The following is a 17,925-nucleotide window of genomic DNA, read 5'->3' as shown; positions in this document are numbered from 1 at the left end:
CTGATGAGATGGAGGCTATCCCTTATGCTAGTGTGGTTGGAAGTGTTATGTACACTATGATTTGTACAAGACCAGATTTGGCTCATGCTATCTCAGTGACTAGCAGATACATGGCAGACCCGGGGAAGGAGCATTGGAATGCTCTTAAGTGGATATTGAGGTACATGAAGTCAACTAAGGACTGGGGGATTGTGTTCAATGGCTGGGAAGGTGAATCTGAGGAGGTTGTGCAGGGCAATTGTGATGCAGACTATGCTGCAAACCTGGACAACAGAAAGTCCCAAACAGGTTATCTTTTCACCATGTTTGGAACTGTAATCAGCTGGAAGTCAGGGTTGCAAAGTGTTGTTGCTCTCTCAACAACAGAATCAGAGTATATAGCTCTCACTGCAGCTGTACAGGAGAGTTTTTGGATTCAGGGAGTGATTTCTGATTTTGGTTTTGACCAAAAGACAATGGTGATTCATTGTGACAGCAGCTCAGCTATGTGCTTGGCTAAACATCCGGGTTTTCATGAAAGGAGCAAGCACATAGACATAAAGTTGCATTTCATTAGAGATGAGATTGAAAAGGGGAGAGTGAAGGTGATTAAGATTAACACCTTGCACAATCCGGCTGACATGCTAACAAAGTCTCTAGGTAGAGACAAGTTTGATCATTGCAAGAAATGGATCAATGTTTGTGCAAGAACTGAGATGAGCCCTCAGGTGGAGAATTGTAATAATGGAGTGCTCATTTCAGTTGGAAGAAGCTCGGCTAGAAAGGAGTTCGGTAAGCTCGGCTTACCGAGCTGGAACTAGCCTGGTACTAGCCGAGGAGAAGAAGAAGAAGAAGGCAGAAGTCGGTAAGCTCAGCGGTATGGAAGCTCGGTATGGAAGCTCGGCGTTGAGCTGGAATGAGCCGAGAAGGAAGAGTTCGGTTGTAAGCCGAGAAGGAAGAGTTCGGTTGTAAGCCGAGAATGAGTTCGGTATTGAGCCGAGGAAGGAGCTCGGTCTTGAACCGAGAAGGTAGAAGCAACCTAGCCGAACTAGCCGTTGGAGCAGCAGTTAGTTAGCTGAAATGTAGCGGTTATTCTTCTTGCTTTCTTGATTCTTCTTGTAGTTAGTTAGTAGCAGTTGCTACGTGATTATAGAGCTTTAAATAGCTCACCATGTATGTAGTTTAGAATAGAGTTTAATCAATAAAGAGTTTTCCAGTTTTCTCTCCAAGATTATCATCTTCAATACTCAAAGTGTGAGTGTGTGTGTTTCCTGCATTGTGTGATCTCATACAACAGTGAGTGTGTGTGTGATCTTATTGAGTGTGTGAAAGCCTTGTGTGCGTAAATCCCAACACTGTTTATGGTTGGTTTGGGTAGGGCTCATGTAATTATATGACCCAACGTTATTCATTTACACTTTTCATATAAATACTTATTTGACACAGTATTATGGAGTAGTTTTTTATTCGAAACCACCTCTTGATACTCTGTCTCATTTTGTAGTAACATAATGACCGGTTAGTATTAATTTATTCATTGTTTTTTTTTCTTTCTATTTTCCTATGTTGTTGAAAGGAAGGCTAATTTTGTAAATAAAACGAGTATTCAAATGAAAATAATGTCCTGCAAATGGAAGGCAAGGAACAGGTCACCCCACCCCCTTAGATTTTGTCTCCCCTACTTCTTTATCTTTCACTTAAATTATGTAAAAAAAACATTTTGCTACCTTAGAGTGTCCACTGTAGTATAGGCGCGCCGGCCGCCCCGGCGGGGGCGATGGCGGCGCGGTCTATAGTGGGCAGGACGTCCGCCCCGAAGCGGACAAAAAAAAGGGGCGAAAGGCCTTCCGCCGAGAAATGTGCGAGGGCATGCCGGCCTATAGTGGGGGCGGCTTGCGGCGGGGCGCGGCGCGGCGGACGATTTTTTAGTTTTTATTTTTTGTTTTTTAATTCAATTTAATTTACCTATAAATACACCTCATTTCACTCATTATTTTTACACCATTCCAATTCTTCACTCATACTTTCTCTCACTAAAATTTGTGGATTCCATTAGTATTTAAAATGGACGATTTGTGGAACGAGGCGTGGAATTATCTGATTCAAGAGGTGTAGAACGACGCCGACGCGGAGGATGCAGCGCGCGCTGCGGAGATGGCGGCGGCGCAGTGTGAATACCACCGTGATGTTCAATAGATTAATATTTCGTTGTATAATTTTTCCAGTACTTTAATACGATGAAAATGTAGTGTTTAATTTAAATTTCTTCACTTATAGCCATTTTTTTCTACTTACGTATAGTCCGATAATTTTAATTATAATTGAATTAAAATAAATGAAAAAATTTGGGGCTATTGGAAGTGTCCGCCTATAGTGGCGGGAACCTTTTTTTTGGGCGCGGACAAAAAAACTGGGGTTGTGGATAAAAAAAGGGGCGGGGCTATTGGAGTTGTCCGCCTTATAGTGGACACTCTTAACACCGGCTACTGACGTGCTTTTAGTCAAGCTAGGAATATATTTTAATTAAATGAATTTGTGGAGGATTATAATTTATAATTCAAATTAAATTCATGTAGTACGTACTATCGAACACTAATAAAATTATTATAAATAATACTCAATGTATAAATTTGGTTGATTGTAAGCATTGTTCAATAAATATTTGGGGCTCAATAATATATCTGACACGAGTTTTTGTAATATATTAATTATTTGCATAATTGAAATGTTCTTTTGCTTTTTTCACAAAATAAATCATTAAAATTTTTTATAACTGATAATCAATAATAATAATAATAATATAATAAATACGCATTCGAAACCCAAAAAGAAGGAAAAATCGAAATATGTCACATCTAGTGGTGGCATTCTTATATTTGGATGTTCGAAACATCCAAACATGTCATGTGAATTTAGCCGTCGGATACAAAAATAATTATTATGTCCTTTTAGTTTTTTTTAATAACCATGAGAGAAAAAAGATAAAAAGAAAAAAGCAGAATCCGTAGTTTTATTCTCCTGCGAGTTGTAGGACAAAAATGTCTGCTCTCTTTATTATTATTATTTTTTATATTTTTACAAAAAAAAAATCATATCAACTGCACCAAAAAAACTATTCTTACACTGCAACAAATTCTAGAGTTCCATAGCCACAAAAAGTAAACAGAAAAGAATTCAAGAAAGTGAAACAATAAATACTATTGATAAATCAAAGAATTTGCCCTTATAAAAAATGTTCTTAGATACAATGCTCATTTACAGTTGAATTAGCCATCTTCAATAGGCCATGATATGCTAATGTTACATCTAATGAGCTGGCTTAGGATCCCGCGCTTTGCAAAACCATAAACCTACGATATTTAACGCGAAATTTATGATTACAATGAGCAAGACTGAAATTTCTCACTTAACTGTTTGCTGCAATCTTGATATTTGATGTCACTTTTGAAGATGAGTTATGGTAGGTTTAGCAATGAATCGGGATTCTCCTAAATCAGCCATTGAGTTATAGGAACTTCACTCCATGGAAGAGTTATATTATAGTACCTGTTGAAAGAAACCAACAAATTATTTATTTTTTCTTCACCAGATGGATGCAAATTGGAGTTTTTTCAGGAGAAAACAACGTACTTGTTGAGGGGCAGCGGCTAGTCTCATGTTCGAACACAAGATCCACATGACCGAATAACCTTCCATTTAGAAGAAATTTGGTTGAAGATATCCATGTGCATATGGCAGCATTTCTTCAACCTCAACTCTTGAGCTTGAATATGCCATATTTTTCTTGATGCGGCTGTGGTTGATGGACTCGACTTCTGCCAGAAATATACTGTACACGGGCCTGTGATCTGAGAATCTAGACTCCCCACGAACATATGATAGTTGCTGGATGCCATGGCCGTGCCATAGTATACGATCACACCAAGCTGGTGTTCTGCGTTTCTCTTTTGGATGCATATCTTCACCGGCATACCGGTCAGAGTTATCTGAATATTTGTACGTTGGAGGGAAGTATATCCTCCCTTCATTCCATCTGGTAAAGACTCTCCCATGTCGCTGCTCTATACTAAGCTGTTTCGAAGAAACAAAACTAATCATTATAATGGTTTTAAAGGTTAAAAAATGGAAGCTTTGAGGAAACTATAGTATGCTTGCCTGGTCATTTTCTAACAAAACTCTCCAGTTCCTCATCTCAACGAGAGCTTTTGCACATCGGTAAGAAAGGGCTATTCGGTAATTCAAGTCCCCGAGCCATATGATTCGACTGGAAATGGCTTTTTCAATATCAACCCAAGAACGAAAATAGTTCAACATTTGCATCAAGAATGTGTTTAGAACTTACTCATGCTCAAGAATTGTTTGAGGAGATTTCTCATCACCAACTCCATGAACTCGTGGGAACCGTGTTTTCCTCAAAATCTCCATGACATCAGAGTTCCTCCTCAGCTCATCACCATCCTTCTCTCCAGAGGTCAAATGGCTACAAACGAAGCAAAAGCTCGTTTGGTGCAAAGACATGCTGATAGATATTGAACCCTGCAAAAAATATAACACAAATAAGACTCCCTTTTTAGTTTAATTTCATTCTTGAATTCAAGAACCATACCTTGTTTCCAAGATAGCCCATCAAGCCTCGACCTACACACGAGACCTTCAGATTCCGCACAGCGTCTCTCAAATCTCTTTTAATCCAAATGGTGAGAAAAATCCCCACCATTTGCTTGCTTGCAACCAAGCAATATCTCGACTGAACAGGACCCCTATCTCTATCGTCCATAGAAGCAGAACCATTGTATGGAATGGGCGAAGAATAAGTGCAATGTGACTCACTCAGTCCGTTGTTATTATCATCATCCGAGGAGCAATCCCACCTCCCATTCGGATCAAAACTATAATCACTAGGCCTGCTATGCCCGTAGATAGCCCTATCACAGACACTGTACCTACCTTCAAGCCTTGGTTGCGACATATCCCCCATCACTCTCATGCTACGGCTCAATGACTGGAAGGAACGGCGCTGGAAGAAAGAGGGAATCTTCTCCCTGCTGGAATTAGACCCTTCAAAATCATCATCTAACTCAACAATAGGGTCAGGCACAGGTGAAGGAGTGCGACAGTTGCCACTACTCCCCGGTAGACTATTCAGCGTTTCTCGAATAAGTGCCAGCCATTTCCTAGCCGGGCCATTATCTTCTGTGCCCAAAACATTACCAGCGTTCAAAGGCACAATTTCTTGAAACCTTTCACAAATATGCAAGCAACCCTTCATCAATACTAGGCAGCAGAAACCAACACAAACACGAAAACATGACAATTCTCGATTGACTCAAACTCACCCTAGGACATAAACATCAGCTGGAGGTGAAGTGTGCAGCCATTCCTCAAGATTCAAACAACTAGGAGGAGATTTCCCAGCCACATTCCATGTTGCCACAAAGATTCTGATACATAAATATAAAGGCATTATTATGCATTTGTAAAAGTGATAGCTTTTTCTAGAAATTCAAGAACACACACCTGTAGTTATTCACATCTGTGAGGTGAGACGCTTCAAGATCAACCTTACTTCTCCGGAGACGATCTGAGGTTCGTCTCCCTGATCTTTCTACCAATCCAAAAGGGAGGAAGTAAGCACACAAAAACACCCAAAAAAGAAACATTTGCGAAGATTAATAATAATGGCTAGTAATGATATATAGATAGTCGTCCAAAAGGAAAAAACAAGTTGTTTTGATGATTTCTAAACCTGTTTTGATTTTCTTGATAGTGCATGCCTCCTCCCTCTCTCTGAAATTGTTCCTCCATTCTTCATCAACACCTGAAAAAGCAAAAAATATACTTCAAAAAAGGCTTTTAAAGCAATGGCCATTAACTGTTGCTGCATATGACCCACATTTGCACGAAACCAAAACAGAACTTAGAATTTTCTTTTTTTCAAAAAGGGTTAACTTCATTTAAATATAGATACATCCCAGAGATATGATACAGAATGCAAAAAAAAAAAGGGTCTCAATCAGAAATCTCTGCAAAAATCTAAAATTCATGTGCTGTGATTCAACACACAGCTTCTATTTAATCATAAAAAAATGTCAGAGAAATAAAAAAAGATTCAATTTTGCCTTCTTCTTCACAATCCCAAATCAGATTTACCATGATTTTTTTTACCTCCAGAAATGATGTCATCGGCGTGAAAATCCTCAGTTTCGCCTTTGATGTTGAGCCATTTCTTCACCAATGTCTTGGGCCATGAAAACTTAATATCAAGAAATTTGAAAAAAAATCAGAAATGTTGAAACAATAATCAATGCAGTAATGGTTTGTTCTTCAAACCTTGCTTTTCTTGGAGTTGTCATCTCTCATTTTTCAACCGATTCATGTATGATTGAACGATTTCTCCACTATGTGAACAAAAGGGGCTGAAAAAGATGGGATTTTTTGGCTTCCCGTTTCTTCAAAGAAGAAGAATGAGACGGAGAAGTAATGAGAGTAATGCAGCAGTGGAAGTCAGGCTAGGTGATGGAGAAGGAAGTTTTTTGGCATGATGAATTTGGGATTTCAAGAAATAGTGTGAAGAAAGGAGTTTGGTTGTGCTTGTTTCGATTGTTGGATGAATGAGGAAGTATGGTATGGGAGAGGAAGAAAAAGAAATGAAGGGAAATCAAGAAAGTGAGGAGTGCAGTGAGATAGTGAGAGGATGTGTATGTGGAGACAGGACAATGCAGTACTTCTTCATAACATTTATGCATACATTATATATAAAATTAATTATATTAATTGTGCGTGTGTGTGTGAAGTTTATTTGGTAATTGCCAGAATCATGAATATTGGTTAAATTGGTCTATGACTCTATACCATAACTGTGAATAAAAATCATAAATTTTAGTCATATTCTCAACTTTTCATAAAGTATAATTTGTGTGAAATTGTATTTAACGCAACATTCAAAAAATTCACATAGGACAATATCATTCTTAAATTTATCTTTTTTTTAACACAATTATCATAATTTAACTATGCTCTTAATTTAAAATGTATATGCGTCAAATCAATAATATATTACAATAAGAAATCAGATTTTTTTTGTTATGGAAAAAGTAAGAATATGTTAAAATTCATAGTAGCTTTTATAGTTGATATTCGGAACATATCCAAAACTAGTGAATTTTCCTCCAATTTATCAGAATTATAATACTACTATAAGTTTTCTCTCCACAAAAACCTAGTTGTGACTGTGCAGCGAGTACCTGACAAAGTCTAATTTTGATGAGCATAGCATAGTCATAGATGGGAGAAAAGAAAACACACATGTACAAATTAGTGTGTGTATTCCCTAGCCTTAAGCTTAGGTTTGTATTCAATGGGGGGGCCTGACCCAAATTAGGGGTGACATGGAAAAAACAAGATCAAAAAAATTGAAAAGCAACAGTTTGATTTGGTCACCTTTCTTATGTTTCTTGAGAACCTAGCAAATGTTACACATCACCTCACACACACATTGTTTTATTTAAGTGGGGGTAAAAAAAATAAAATATGGAATGTTTTTTTGGGAGAAATTATTATGCATTCAAAAATTAGTCTAGATTACTGGGTTTTGGACAATCTTGGAATAACTTTATTGGGTTTAGTTTTGCATGGGGGAATTGACCATTTCTCAAAATGTAAGTTTTTGGGTTCATAAATATTTTCAATAAAATTAATATCGTGAGTTCTTGCATCTATACAATTGTTTTTGTGTATACAATGAATGCCACAACAACATTGTGTTTGTTTGTAAAGCAATTTGGAGATTCATATTGAGTCAAACTAGAGTAGTGTCTTGGGATTCATAGGCAACTATGTCCTAATTTGAGAAATGTTGTTGGAATTATTCCATTTGCCACAAACCTATATAGTTCTTGTTTCATGAATCAATACTATTTTTTTTTGTGCTTGGGAAATTCCTCTTTCACATGTTTTATTCTACATTTTTATGAAGTATGTTTTAATTATTTACTATATCTATGTGTATATGGTATGGTAACACGAGAATATAAAATTTCAGTAAAATATAGTAGTAAAAAAATATAAAAATATGGAAGGAAATAAAGGAAATTAAAGAGTTGACCTAAATCCCATCTCAGATCTGACGAAATTTAAATGCAGTTTCCTTTCTTTTATTTATAGATAGTTTAATAAACGCAAATCATAGGTCTTTATGCGTAATTATTAATCTCATGAATACCATCTACATTTATATGTATACAATAGTACCACTTTTAAGATATAAACATGCATTTATTAGAATATGGTAAATATATATACTCCATCCGTCGTCTCATGTTACTCGCACTTTTCATTTTAGGCCATAAATTTGGGATTGATTCTTTAGTGTAATTAAATTAGAATTTTAAGTGTAATGAGACATCACTTAATAAAGAAGCTCTTAACTTAATCTAACATATTAATTAAATGCATTAATTCTAATTTAAACTGTAAATAGTGTAAGGAGTTTGTGACGAGCCGAAAAACAACCGTGCAAGTAACATGGGACGGAGGGAGTATATAGTATCAATTTTGTTAATGCATCACTACCAAAAATGGCGAGATTACAAAAAAACTACTAATATTTAGATTATCTATCAATAATATAGAGTTAAATGATTTTTTCATAAGACAAATTAATGTAATTAATGAATCTTGGCCTTAATAAAAAAAAAGAACACTTTTGTAAATGAATCTTGGCCTTATTTAAAAAGATATTGTTTAGGCATTAACCCTAGATTAGTCGACCCAAGATCTCCTAGGGTTTTGAGCAAGAACTCCAAACCAAATGAATAACAAACGAGTTATACAACAAAGTAATTAATTTCATTGGATTAAGACTAGTCTTGGAGTATTAATTGATTAATCTAAAAACCCACATGCATATGTGGGAGACTGTGTATTGGTCCCAACCTAAGTCACTGTTTTCACATTTCCAAGAAAATTTCATATAATATTAATATGTACTATACATATTCCTAACAAATTGCGTAAATACGATTATAGTTGCCCTTTCGGTTTCCTGACTTGCATGTATATGGAGTACCATAGTACTTACAAAAATCAGGAAATGGTACAAAATAGTTTAATTATATAATACAAGCATAAATTCAGAAATGAATTATTAGTTTCAACAAATTTTGTTATTCTTTTTTCTTACTCCTTATTGATTACTTTGAAAGTGATTAAAAAAAGGAAACATTTGTGGCCAGCGCTATAATATTTGTATATTTTCCATCTGTTAATGCACTAAACAATTGAATATAAGTATATGTATTATTTTAATTATTCCATAATTATTTAAGGATTAAGTATTGCCAAATAAAAGTTTTAGTTGGCCCAAATAAGAGTAGTAATAGTAGTGGACCTTTGAAGCCCAATATCTTTTGCTGTAAACTAGCTTCAATAACAGCATAATTATGCATATTATATGCATTAACTTTTATTTAGTTCGAAAAATAAATGTATTGATTATGTCAAAAATCACAATATCAAAATTAAAGGGGAAAAATAACAATTTGTATATCCTCCAACTATCTATGAAAAATTAGTGTTGAGAAAATTTTCATCATTGAAAAAAACACTAATTTTGGTGGATTGACCAAAATGAAAAAAATAAGATAATCTTTCATGGACGTATGAGTATAATTTTTTGAAGAAAAAAAATGAGACAAGCTTTAAATTATGATGTGAAACTTTACCATTGGGTGTAAAACAAGTTTACATAAATTTCCTCAAAAACTTTAACTTAATTCAAATCAAGTCTATTGACTTGGGCCTATGCCTAAAGATCGTGTCATTGTCTTTCATGCCTTTCTTTTTTCCATTTTTTTCACATCAAATCACTCTATATCATTATTTTTTACCAATGCGTAAATATTATTATTGACTTTTAATTTCAGATCAAAGATAAATTAGTTTTGTTTGAGCTTTAATTAAGAAGCATGACAAACAAGTTCAGGAAAAAAACTATTTTTACATTTAGTTTCCTCTTTACTCTAGTCTAATGTTAAGTTCATGGCACCTAATATTAAGTTATCAATTTTAATTATATTTATATTTATATAACAGGTAACGCCCAAATTTAATTTAAGAATTTCAGATATACAAGAGTTCTTATAAAAATATGTATATATTTTATCACTAACTTAATCTTATGAAGGAAAATAAACAAGAGTATCATAGGTACAAGCGAGCAGAACCAAGAACTATGTTGAAGAAGAAAAGAGGCTGCTAAGAGACAACGGGGTTTACTCTGGTTTCGACTCTTGATTTATGCAAGTTCTTAGGTATTGCAGAACTCAGTCTTGATTCTTTATCAAAGTTGTTGATGAGGTTCTCTTACTGCTTGAGCCTTTAGTTGCATTCTGTAAAATGGATGGAGTAATATTATAAGTGTGTTGAAATTTAAGATGAAGTAATAAAATTTCAGCCTTTGTCATCAATATTATTTCACTCTTATGTATTTGTCCAAATTAAGGATTACAAAATCAAATGACCTAAAAGTTGTGATTTTTAATGCAGTAAATCCAGAAATTAATGGTGGAAAGATGATTTTGTACCTATATAAGTAACACAGTAATGAACAATATGTGATGGAAGAAAACGGTATTTTTAGCCTGAAAAGGGGAAACAAAAGCATAACACACAAGTTTTACAGACGTGGAAAAAACATAACAAAACAGCCTCTTTCCAGATGCTGACTGAGCCTCTTCCCAAGTCGGCTAACCTTCGCTGGGTTGGAGTCGTGGCGCCTCGAACACTAAAGATGGATCGGCAGATTTACACGAGAGGGTTCCATAGATGGATCTGATGGTGTGGGGAGTAGTACGGCAGCAACCTCCTACAAGCGATGCTCCTGCTTCGCACCATTTGTTTACGTACGAGGCGAAATCTTTGTCAGAAACTCCTGTATGTTGCTGCAAAAAATTGAACAAGCCATGTGTTAGGAGGCTCTTATCATTCATTTCCAGAAGTACAATTGACAACAGAGTGAAGGAGCTTACCACCCACTGCTTTATATCAGCATCATAACTCTCACCGCTGTTCGGGTAAATAAGTATTGGTTTGGACGTCACCTGAAACGGAGTCAAGAGCAGCAAACATTGATATTGTCAGCTACAGCTTGTCAATATTCATTTTTACAATCAAGATAAGAAAATAAATCAAGTGTAATCTTTCAAAATTGTTTGAATATGAGGAGTTGGCAAGTACATAGGAAAGGTTAAAATCGTAGCTGACAAGCAAAGAAACAGATCGAACAAAAAAAAGTGTAAAACAGAAAACTGATACCTTCTTGATGGATAGAACCAGATCCCTGATAAATCGGGGCGGGGTGCAGTTGATTCCAACAGCAACAACTTTGTTCGATGACTCAGCAGCAGCGACACATTCAGTGATGGAATCGCCACTAACCACATTGATTCCATCCTTAGAATTGAAGGATAGCCATGCGGGAATATTAATATTTTCTTCCTCGAGAAGCATAGCAAATGCCTGGTTCACATCAGAATTACGTAAAAAAAACAGCATCAAACTTTAGATGTATTACTACATCTATTCAAATTTCACATCAGAATCAACCTGAAAAAAGTCTATAAGATATGGTAGACAAGTCGATTCTAATTTCTTGCTATATTCGGAGAGAAATAGAAGGCAGCTTTGGAGAATAGAGTATCCGTACCTGCGCTTCCAGCCTGTTTGGTACTGTTTCGAAGGCTATAAGATCAGGACCAGCATCTGCAAGAACCTTGACCCTCTTTCGATGAAAATCCTTCAAGAACTCCAAATTCATAGCATCTCCATAGTCACCGCTGGATGTCACGAAGTATAAGTATTAGCATTTACTACTAATATGCACATTTCGTAAAGGAGGAAAATGTCATCTAGTGCAAATAAGTTGATGATCATTATAAGGTTTGGAAACAATGTCATCTAGTGCAAATACGTTGATGATCATTAAAAGGTTTGGAAACATTGAACGCAATGACAAGATATTAAATCCAGAAAGCTTGCATCAAAGCACCTATATTCCGATCCATCAGCCAGGTGGGCCCCGTAACTTCCAACAGATGCTGCAACCAGAATTTGGTGCTGCTTGAGAATTTTATCGCCGGTACTATCTTTAATCGGAGCTTCCTGACACCTAGTGTAGTATATGTCACGCGCCTCACGTGCAAGTTCCACACTCTTTCTGAGCATATTCTCACCTTGTTCCACAGAATAACCTTGGTTCTTAAACCCTTGAATAGTCGCCTGTTCAATTTGAGAAGTGATAAAGTTCAGTCTCACATATACATTCCCATGGCAAGACGTTCATTTTGAGAGGGAGCAAGGAATCACCTGATAAGAAGCTGTGAGTATTATATCTGCACCTGCTTCAAGGTAGTCAAGGTGTACCTGCTCAAAGCTAAAGCTTGAGTTTGACAGATAAAAATGTTTTCGATCTAGCAGCAATATGATCAACTGTCGAAAATCCATCCTTACGAAATAACCACTACTTCCTCCATTAAATTAAACAAAATCCTAATTTAAACTAAACCTATGAAACACACTCATCCAGATCCAGTGTCTTGTGATTAGCTCCTAATTGGAAAAATCCGAAATCTACATGTGAGCTTTTAATCATCTGAGATTAATTTCAGTAAACCTCAGCTGAAATCATCCGAAATCTACATGTGAGCTTTTAATCATCTGAGATTAATTTCAGTAAACCTCAGCTGAAATCACAAACCAATTAAGTAGAAGACAAACCATTTATGCAAAGACTTCCAAAATTCTCTTTTTGAAAAGAGGGGACCAGTCAAAAAACAAAACCTTCTTCTCCAACTGAAATTATATCATATTATAATGACCTCATAGATTATTTAATTGCAATCCGTGACACCACACCATAGATGCAAAAGGTAGCTAGATAGAAATGGATAAACGGTGGGCAACCCCTCATTATGAAATTTGTTCTTTTCCCAACTTAGACTTAAAGCATCACATCCACTCCACTCACTGCAAAACCTCTTACTTGGCCAGCTCATACTCTTCTCTTTCTGCCTTTTTTTAGAGAGATACAACCATAATCTCACTAAAATCTAGTAACACACTTTCATAATTATTACACATAGCACACCAAAAAAATATACGTACTAGTACGATTTTTAACAAAAACTGAGATCAATAATCAAAAGGGGCCATCAATTGAAACATAAAACTGGAAAAAAAAATTGAAAAAAAAAACAGAGAAAAGATCATATACTCTGCGGATGAGGTCGGGGGAGGTGAGGAGGCATTTGGCGCTCCAAAGAGGGTCGTTGAGATCCGCGCCGTGGCGTTCGAGCTCCGTCGCGAAACCACCGTCGATCACGGCCACGCCGCCGCATTGGCGGAGGAAATCCGACATCATGTCCGCGTGTCCCATATTATTGAAGAATCGAACAGCTCCGCAGAGGCTGATGAGATCCGGCCGGAAATGGAGTGGGTTTTGAAGATGAAGAGGAGGAAGAAGAGAGGTGCTAACTGCTAATGGAAGCGCCGGCATTTATATAGAAAAACAGTGGCGTAGAAGAAAGGGGTTTCTTAAAACCTTGCATAAATTGATGCAGAAATTGCCCAATTTGGGGATTTTGACATACGTGTAAATCTCATTCCTACAAGTTTCCATTTCTAAATAATTTTTTTATATAAAAATACTCCTTTTAATTCATTTCTACCAAAATTAAAATTTAGTTTTGCCAAACATTACGCAACTCGAACATCACATTTTATTGATCGGGAAATTTTTTACTAACTAAATTACATTATGTCCGGTTACATATTTTTGACTTTCAAGTTCATTTATGAAAATTTACAGTTCAATATTCGAACTATTGATTTTTATTAGTTTTATGATTGTTCGAACATTTCAATTTTATATACTATACTACTATTATTTTGGGATATTTTGTTCAACTGTCAATAATTTGAGGATGAATTATGATTATATTTTTAGTTTTCCAGTTCAAGCTAAATTTATGGAAGCCTACTATAGTAGTTAGTACACCTAATTAAATGGGGATAATTGATAATTTTGAAATCAATGTTGTACGACTTTTTTTAGATGATAAAGTTATTTATTAATTTACTCCATTAAAGTAGTTAGTCCTAAAGCGCAAGTATAACGAGTGCAATATTTTAGTTACTATATTTGTTAAGAGTGATTCACATTTATTCATTTATTATTATTCGATTATCTCGATCTATTAGTATTTTGCAATAAATCTGTTTTCTCTCGTTGAATAAGGAATTATAAATCTATATAAAAGAAAATACTATTCCTCCAAGAGTTGTGATCAATGTCGAACCAATTTTAAAAACCGAACTAGAGACCAAATCTGGGCCATTAGATCTAGTTTTTTTTATGAGATGTGCTGTTGTGTAAATTTTTCGGTCTTCATTACAAGCTCATTTTACTTCATTGTATAGATTTATTACTTCATTCCGTACGTAATACTTTGAAACTACAACATGTTTTTACTTTCTTCCAGTAGGTTTTGAAATGATTCAACATATGTTTCATTTGAATTCATTGACCTGAATTTTTACTTTATTTACATTAAAAAATGCAATTTATTCAAGTGCGTTTATTACTTCATTCAGAAACGTTATTACTTCATTGGATAAGATTTTTACTTCATTCCAGTAGGACTTCACATGCTTCTACACATACATCATTCCAATAATTTATTACATCATTCCATGTGTTTATTACACCATATCAGCGTTGTGGCGGTGGTGATAGATATTGTAGAGAGATGAAGAACGGCACGCGATGGTGAAACCGCATTTACGTACTGGAATGAAGTAATAATCCTACTGGAATGAAATAAAAACCTACTGGAATGAAGTAAAACCCTACTGGAATGAAGTTAAATCTTCGTAACATGTTAGTATGACTTATATACCTTCGGATGAATTAAAATATGCTCGTGATGAAGGCGAAAATAATTGATAAATTTGTGTCTCTCATCCATAAAAAACTAGATCTAAAAACCCTAATTTGGTATGGTTCGGTGGTTCGGTCTTTAAGAGTGGATTTGTGAATAATGGGACTCATTCCTCCAATGTCTAAACTGAATGTCTCCATATTCATATTTGAGTTCTCATTTATTTTCACAATTCTCTCCTTTTTTTCACTCTAATAAGTAATAACCCAAAGTTGATCAAAATCTATAAATAAAAAGTAGGAATAGAAGCATTTCTTCAACCAAAATGATACATTATTTTTCTCAAATTGTTTAACATACTTACAAATTTCAAGAAATCTCAGTTCCACATTTCACTCAAACCTTAACTACTAGATCAGGCTATTGCACATGAACCGAGGTCGAAAACACCGCCCTCATGGGCCGCGACTAGGTCTAAAACAAAAGCAACCACTTGCCTCATCGTCCGGTATCATCCCACCGCCTTTGCTCGTGTCCACTGCTTCCAGCATCCTCACAACCTCGTCCATCTCAGGCCGGTTCTCGGGCTTCGCATCCCAACATCTACGCATAATGTTCGCAAACGGTGCTGGGCAGCATCTTGGGATTTCTGGCCTCAGATTCTAGCATCATATGCAGATGTAAGGTTGTCAATGCATAGGAATGGTGCATTTTCATTTTTATAAAGCCAAAAAAAAAGTTAATACTCTCTCTGTTCGGGATTACACGTCTCATTTTGTCATTTTGGCCCGTCCACTATTACTTATATCATTTCACTTTTACTAAATATGGTCGGTAGGCTTCATATTCCTTCAACTCGTTCCACACATAAGCCGGGACTCACATTCCTTCACATTTTTTAAAACCCGAACCACAAAAAGAAAATACAGACCTGCTGAACCACAGCAGCAGAGACTTCAGCAAAGCTCAGATTAGGATAAGGTGTGCTGCAGCAGTATATTTCCCACAAGCATATGCCAAAGCTATACACATCGCATTTCCGATTGTAAGGCTTCCCATCAAGAACCTAAATTTCCAAATTCGATGAGCCATGGGTTTAAGTAATCAGCTGAATTCTCGATTGCAAGAGGGAACAATAACATACCTCTGGCGCCATGTAGCCAAGAGTCCCGGTGTTTCCAGTCATGTCCCTCGGATTCTGAGCTTCAACTCGAGCAACGCCAAAATCCGCGATTTTCAGAGTTCTGTTAGCATCGAGCAACATGTTCTCCGCCTTGACATCACGGTGCACGATTTTCATGGAGTGGAGATAGCTCAAGCTGCAAGAATTGGAGCCGAAGTGGAAAATGAGAAGCAATGAATAAGACCGTGGAACGATGAACACAAGCATAGAGTTTTTCTCACCCTCTAGCAAGATCCAGAGCAAGTTGAACCACAATCTTGAATCCCAATTTCTTCTTGCTGTTCTTAATCAGGAGCTTCTTTAACGTCCCACCGGGAATGTACTCTACCACGACACAACACGCACTAGATGGCAGCGAATTGAAACTAGCAGCTAAAGCCCCTTCAGAAGGTAGCTTAAGATTTGCAGTTCCGATTGAGGCACCAACGAACTAGAAACCAAGAACGAGTTTCAAGAACTAGATACAAACAGACACCAAATGCAGCATAAACAAAAAATCAATAAGGAATATCTTAATCTTCACCTTTGTAACATTAGGATGGTCGAGCTTATGCCAAACGGCTACCTCTTGTCGAAAAGAGGTCTGAAGAGCATCGCTCTCCTCAGCTGTGGTCATACCATCCTCCCCCCACTCCAATACCTTCACTATATGCAATTGAGAATAGCTTTAGCTGTGAAAGTTTTATGGTTACATATAATCAAGAATTAACAATGGCAAAACGGGGTGGTTTTCGACTACTTGCTCCAGTTACACTAGATCAAATCACTGTAATAGCTAAAGCTTATACAATGCTATGTATCTCAAATTCACTTCATATGCAAGAACATCAATCCATTTTAAGATAACAATATCCAAAAAACAACTAAGCAAAAATCTTATGCAAAACAAGAATTCAATAACACAAGATGATTAATTCAATAAATTCATAAACACTGCAACTAAGCTCAAGGCAATCCACTGAAAGACTACAAATTTGCACACAAATTGAATCCTATCACAATCAAGAACCCCCAAAAACCAACTCAAAACACAGACACTTACACAAGATGAAATCAAAAAAATGGAGATTTGATCCTAATGTGAGCTTACCAGCAACATCTTGGGCATCATAAACACCTCTATAAACAGTGCCATAGGTCCCATGAGCAATGGCATTCTTGATATCAAGCTTAGCCAGATCAATCTCCCAGTCCTCGGGCTTGGTGCGGGCCTCGGTGTTTCTGGGCCAGGCCCGGTTCAAATGCTTCTCCAGTTGCACATCCCATGTCTTGAAATCAATCATATCAGCCCTCAACAACACACCACTCTCTGTATTACTAGTATTATTACTATCCCCCAATTTATCCAAGGCCCGTTCTTCAAATTCCCGGGCTTTCCCCTCATTCTTCAGATCCATGGTCGAAGTGTAAGCAAGTAAGTGGTTGAATACTCGGATTTGGTGAGAAGCCCACTTGAAAGATTCAAACTTTGGAAGAAGGGGTGAAAATAAATAGTGAAAGAGTGAGAGGAGAAGGCTGTATGCATCAAGGAGGAGAAGCATATGTACTTGACAATGAAGAAAGGAACAAGAAATGACATCTCAGAGAAAGCGATGGGAAGGGGACAGAAGATTAAGATTTTGAAGGACACCCAATGTACCATTGGATTTTTACAATTTTTTAGTAAGAGCATCTCCAGTAGGCGGACATCCCACTAGGACATCCACTAGAACATCCACTAGGATACCTCCTGCCACGTTACTAGGACTTCTCATCCCACTGCCACGTCACTAGGACATCCCCTGCACAATCCGCCCTTCCCATCGCCCTTCCCACTAGGACATCCCG

At 36.5% G+C, this 17,925-nt stretch overlaps 3 protein-coding genes across 7 annotated transcripts; all 3 read right to left on the bottom strand.

The window, feature by feature from the left end:
* Positions 1-3,187: 3,187 nt before the first annotated feature.
* On the bottom strand, positions 3,188-6,674 carry LOC121767144 (type I inositol polyphosphate 5-phosphatase 4-like). 4 transcript variants are annotated; one of them, XM_042163352.1, is made up of 10 exons: positions 6,310-6,674; positions 6,145-6,232; positions 5,726-5,797; positions 5,497-5,584; positions 5,316-5,420; positions 4,586-5,219; positions 4,322-4,515; positions 4,135-4,243; positions 3,610-4,050; positions 3,188-3,525 (listed from the first exon to the last, which is right to left on the bottom strand). In XM_042163352.1, exons 1-9 carry the CDS (start codon positions 6,337-6,339, stop codon positions 3,676-3,678), a joined length of 1,695 nt encoding a protein of 564 aa, XP_042019286.1. In that variant the 5' UTR covers positions 6,340-6,674; the 3' UTR covers positions 3,188-3,525; positions 3,610-3,675. The 4 variants fall into 4 exon arrangements, with proteins under 4 accessions (XP_042019286.1, XP_042019293.1, XP_042019300.1 ...); XM_042163359.1 differs by having other exon boundaries at positions 6,145-6,217; XM_042163366.1 differs by having other exon boundaries at positions 5,497-5,580; positions 6,310-6,352.
* A 3,862-nt stretch (positions 6,675-10,536) lies between these two features.
* Positions 10,537-13,614, bottom strand: LOC121767139 (homocysteine S-methyltransferase 2-like). The gene is made up of 7 exons (XM_042163339.1): positions 13,250-13,614; positions 12,343-12,399; positions 12,026-12,255; positions 11,684-11,813; positions 11,293-11,496; positions 11,007-11,078; positions 10,537-10,919 (listed from the first exon to the last, which is right to left on the bottom strand). Exons 1-7 carry the CDS (start codon positions 13,529-13,531, stop codon positions 10,725-10,727), a joined length of 1,170 nt encoding a protein of 389 aa, XP_042019273.1. The 5' UTR covers positions 13,532-13,614; the 3' UTR covers positions 10,537-10,724.
* A 1,612-nt stretch (positions 13,615-15,226) lies between these two features.
* LOC121767123 (serine/threonine-protein kinase STY13-like) lies at positions 15,227-17,705 on the bottom strand. Of its 2 annotated transcripts, none has more exons than XM_042163327.1 (6): positions 17,189-17,705; positions 16,622-16,738; positions 16,320-16,528; positions 16,060-16,234; positions 15,847-15,981; positions 15,227-15,577 (listed from the first exon to the last, which is right to left on the bottom strand). In XM_042163327.1, the coding sequence occupies exons 1-6, from the start codon at positions 17,252-17,254 to the stop codon at positions 15,371-15,373; spliced, it is 909 nt and encodes a 302-aa protein (XP_042019261.1). In that variant the 5' UTR covers positions 17,255-17,705; the 3' UTR covers positions 15,227-15,370. The 2 variants fall into 2 exon arrangements, with proteins under 2 accessions (XP_042019261.1, XP_042019254.1); XM_042163320.1 differs by having other exon boundaries at positions 16,622-16,743; positions 17,189-17,704.
* Between the last annotated feature and the right edge of the window lie 220 nt (positions 17,706-17,925).

This window comes from Salvia splendens, chromosome 2 (assembly GCF_004379255.2).
Source record: "Salvia splendens isolate huo1 chromosome 2, SspV2, whole genome shotgun sequence".
NCBI lineage: Eukaryota > Viridiplantae > Streptophyta > Magnoliopsida > Lamiales > Lamiaceae > Salvia > Salvia splendens.
This window is presented reverse-complemented; position numbering and strand designations above follow the sequence as displayed.

Bases quoted from the DNA above. Each gene is read 5' to 3' on its own strand.
- LOC121767144 (XM_042163352.1), bottom strand. From the start codon at position 6,339: ATGAGAGATGACAACTCCAAGAAAAGCAAG. The intron at 5,421-5,496 runs GTGTGTGTTCTT...TTTATGTATCAG, and splicing joins ACAGATGTGAATAACTACAG to AATCTTTGTGGCAACATGGA. The intron at 4,244-4,321 runs GTAAGTTCTAAA...AGCCATTTCCAG, and splicing joins CAAACAATTCTTGAGCATGA to TCGAATCATATGGCTCGGGG.
- LOC121767139 (XM_042163339.1), bottom strand. From the start codon at position 13,531: ATGCCGGCGCTTCCATTAGCAGTTAGCACCTCTCTTCTTCCTCCTCTT. The intron at 11,079-11,292 runs GTATCAGTTTTC...ACTCCGTTTCAG, and splicing joins TGGTTCTATCCATCAAGAAG to GTGACGTCCAAACCAATACT. The intron at 10,920-11,006 runs GTAAGCTCCTTC...AATTTTTTGCAG, and splicing joins CTGATATAAAGCAGTGGGTG to CAACATACAGGAGTTTCTGA.
- LOC121767123 (XM_042163320.1), bottom strand. From the start codon at position 17,639: ATGCTTCTCCTCCTTGATGCATACAGCCTTCTCCTCTCACTCTTTCAC. The intron at 15,982-16,059 runs GTATGTTATTGT...TTGGAAATTTAG, and splicing joins TTGGCTACATGGCGCCAGAG to GTTCTTGATGGGAAGCCTTA. The intron at 15,578-15,846 runs GTCTGTATTTTC...ATATGATGCTAG, and splicing joins CTGCTGCTGTGGTTCAGCAG to AATCTGAGGCCAGAAATCCC.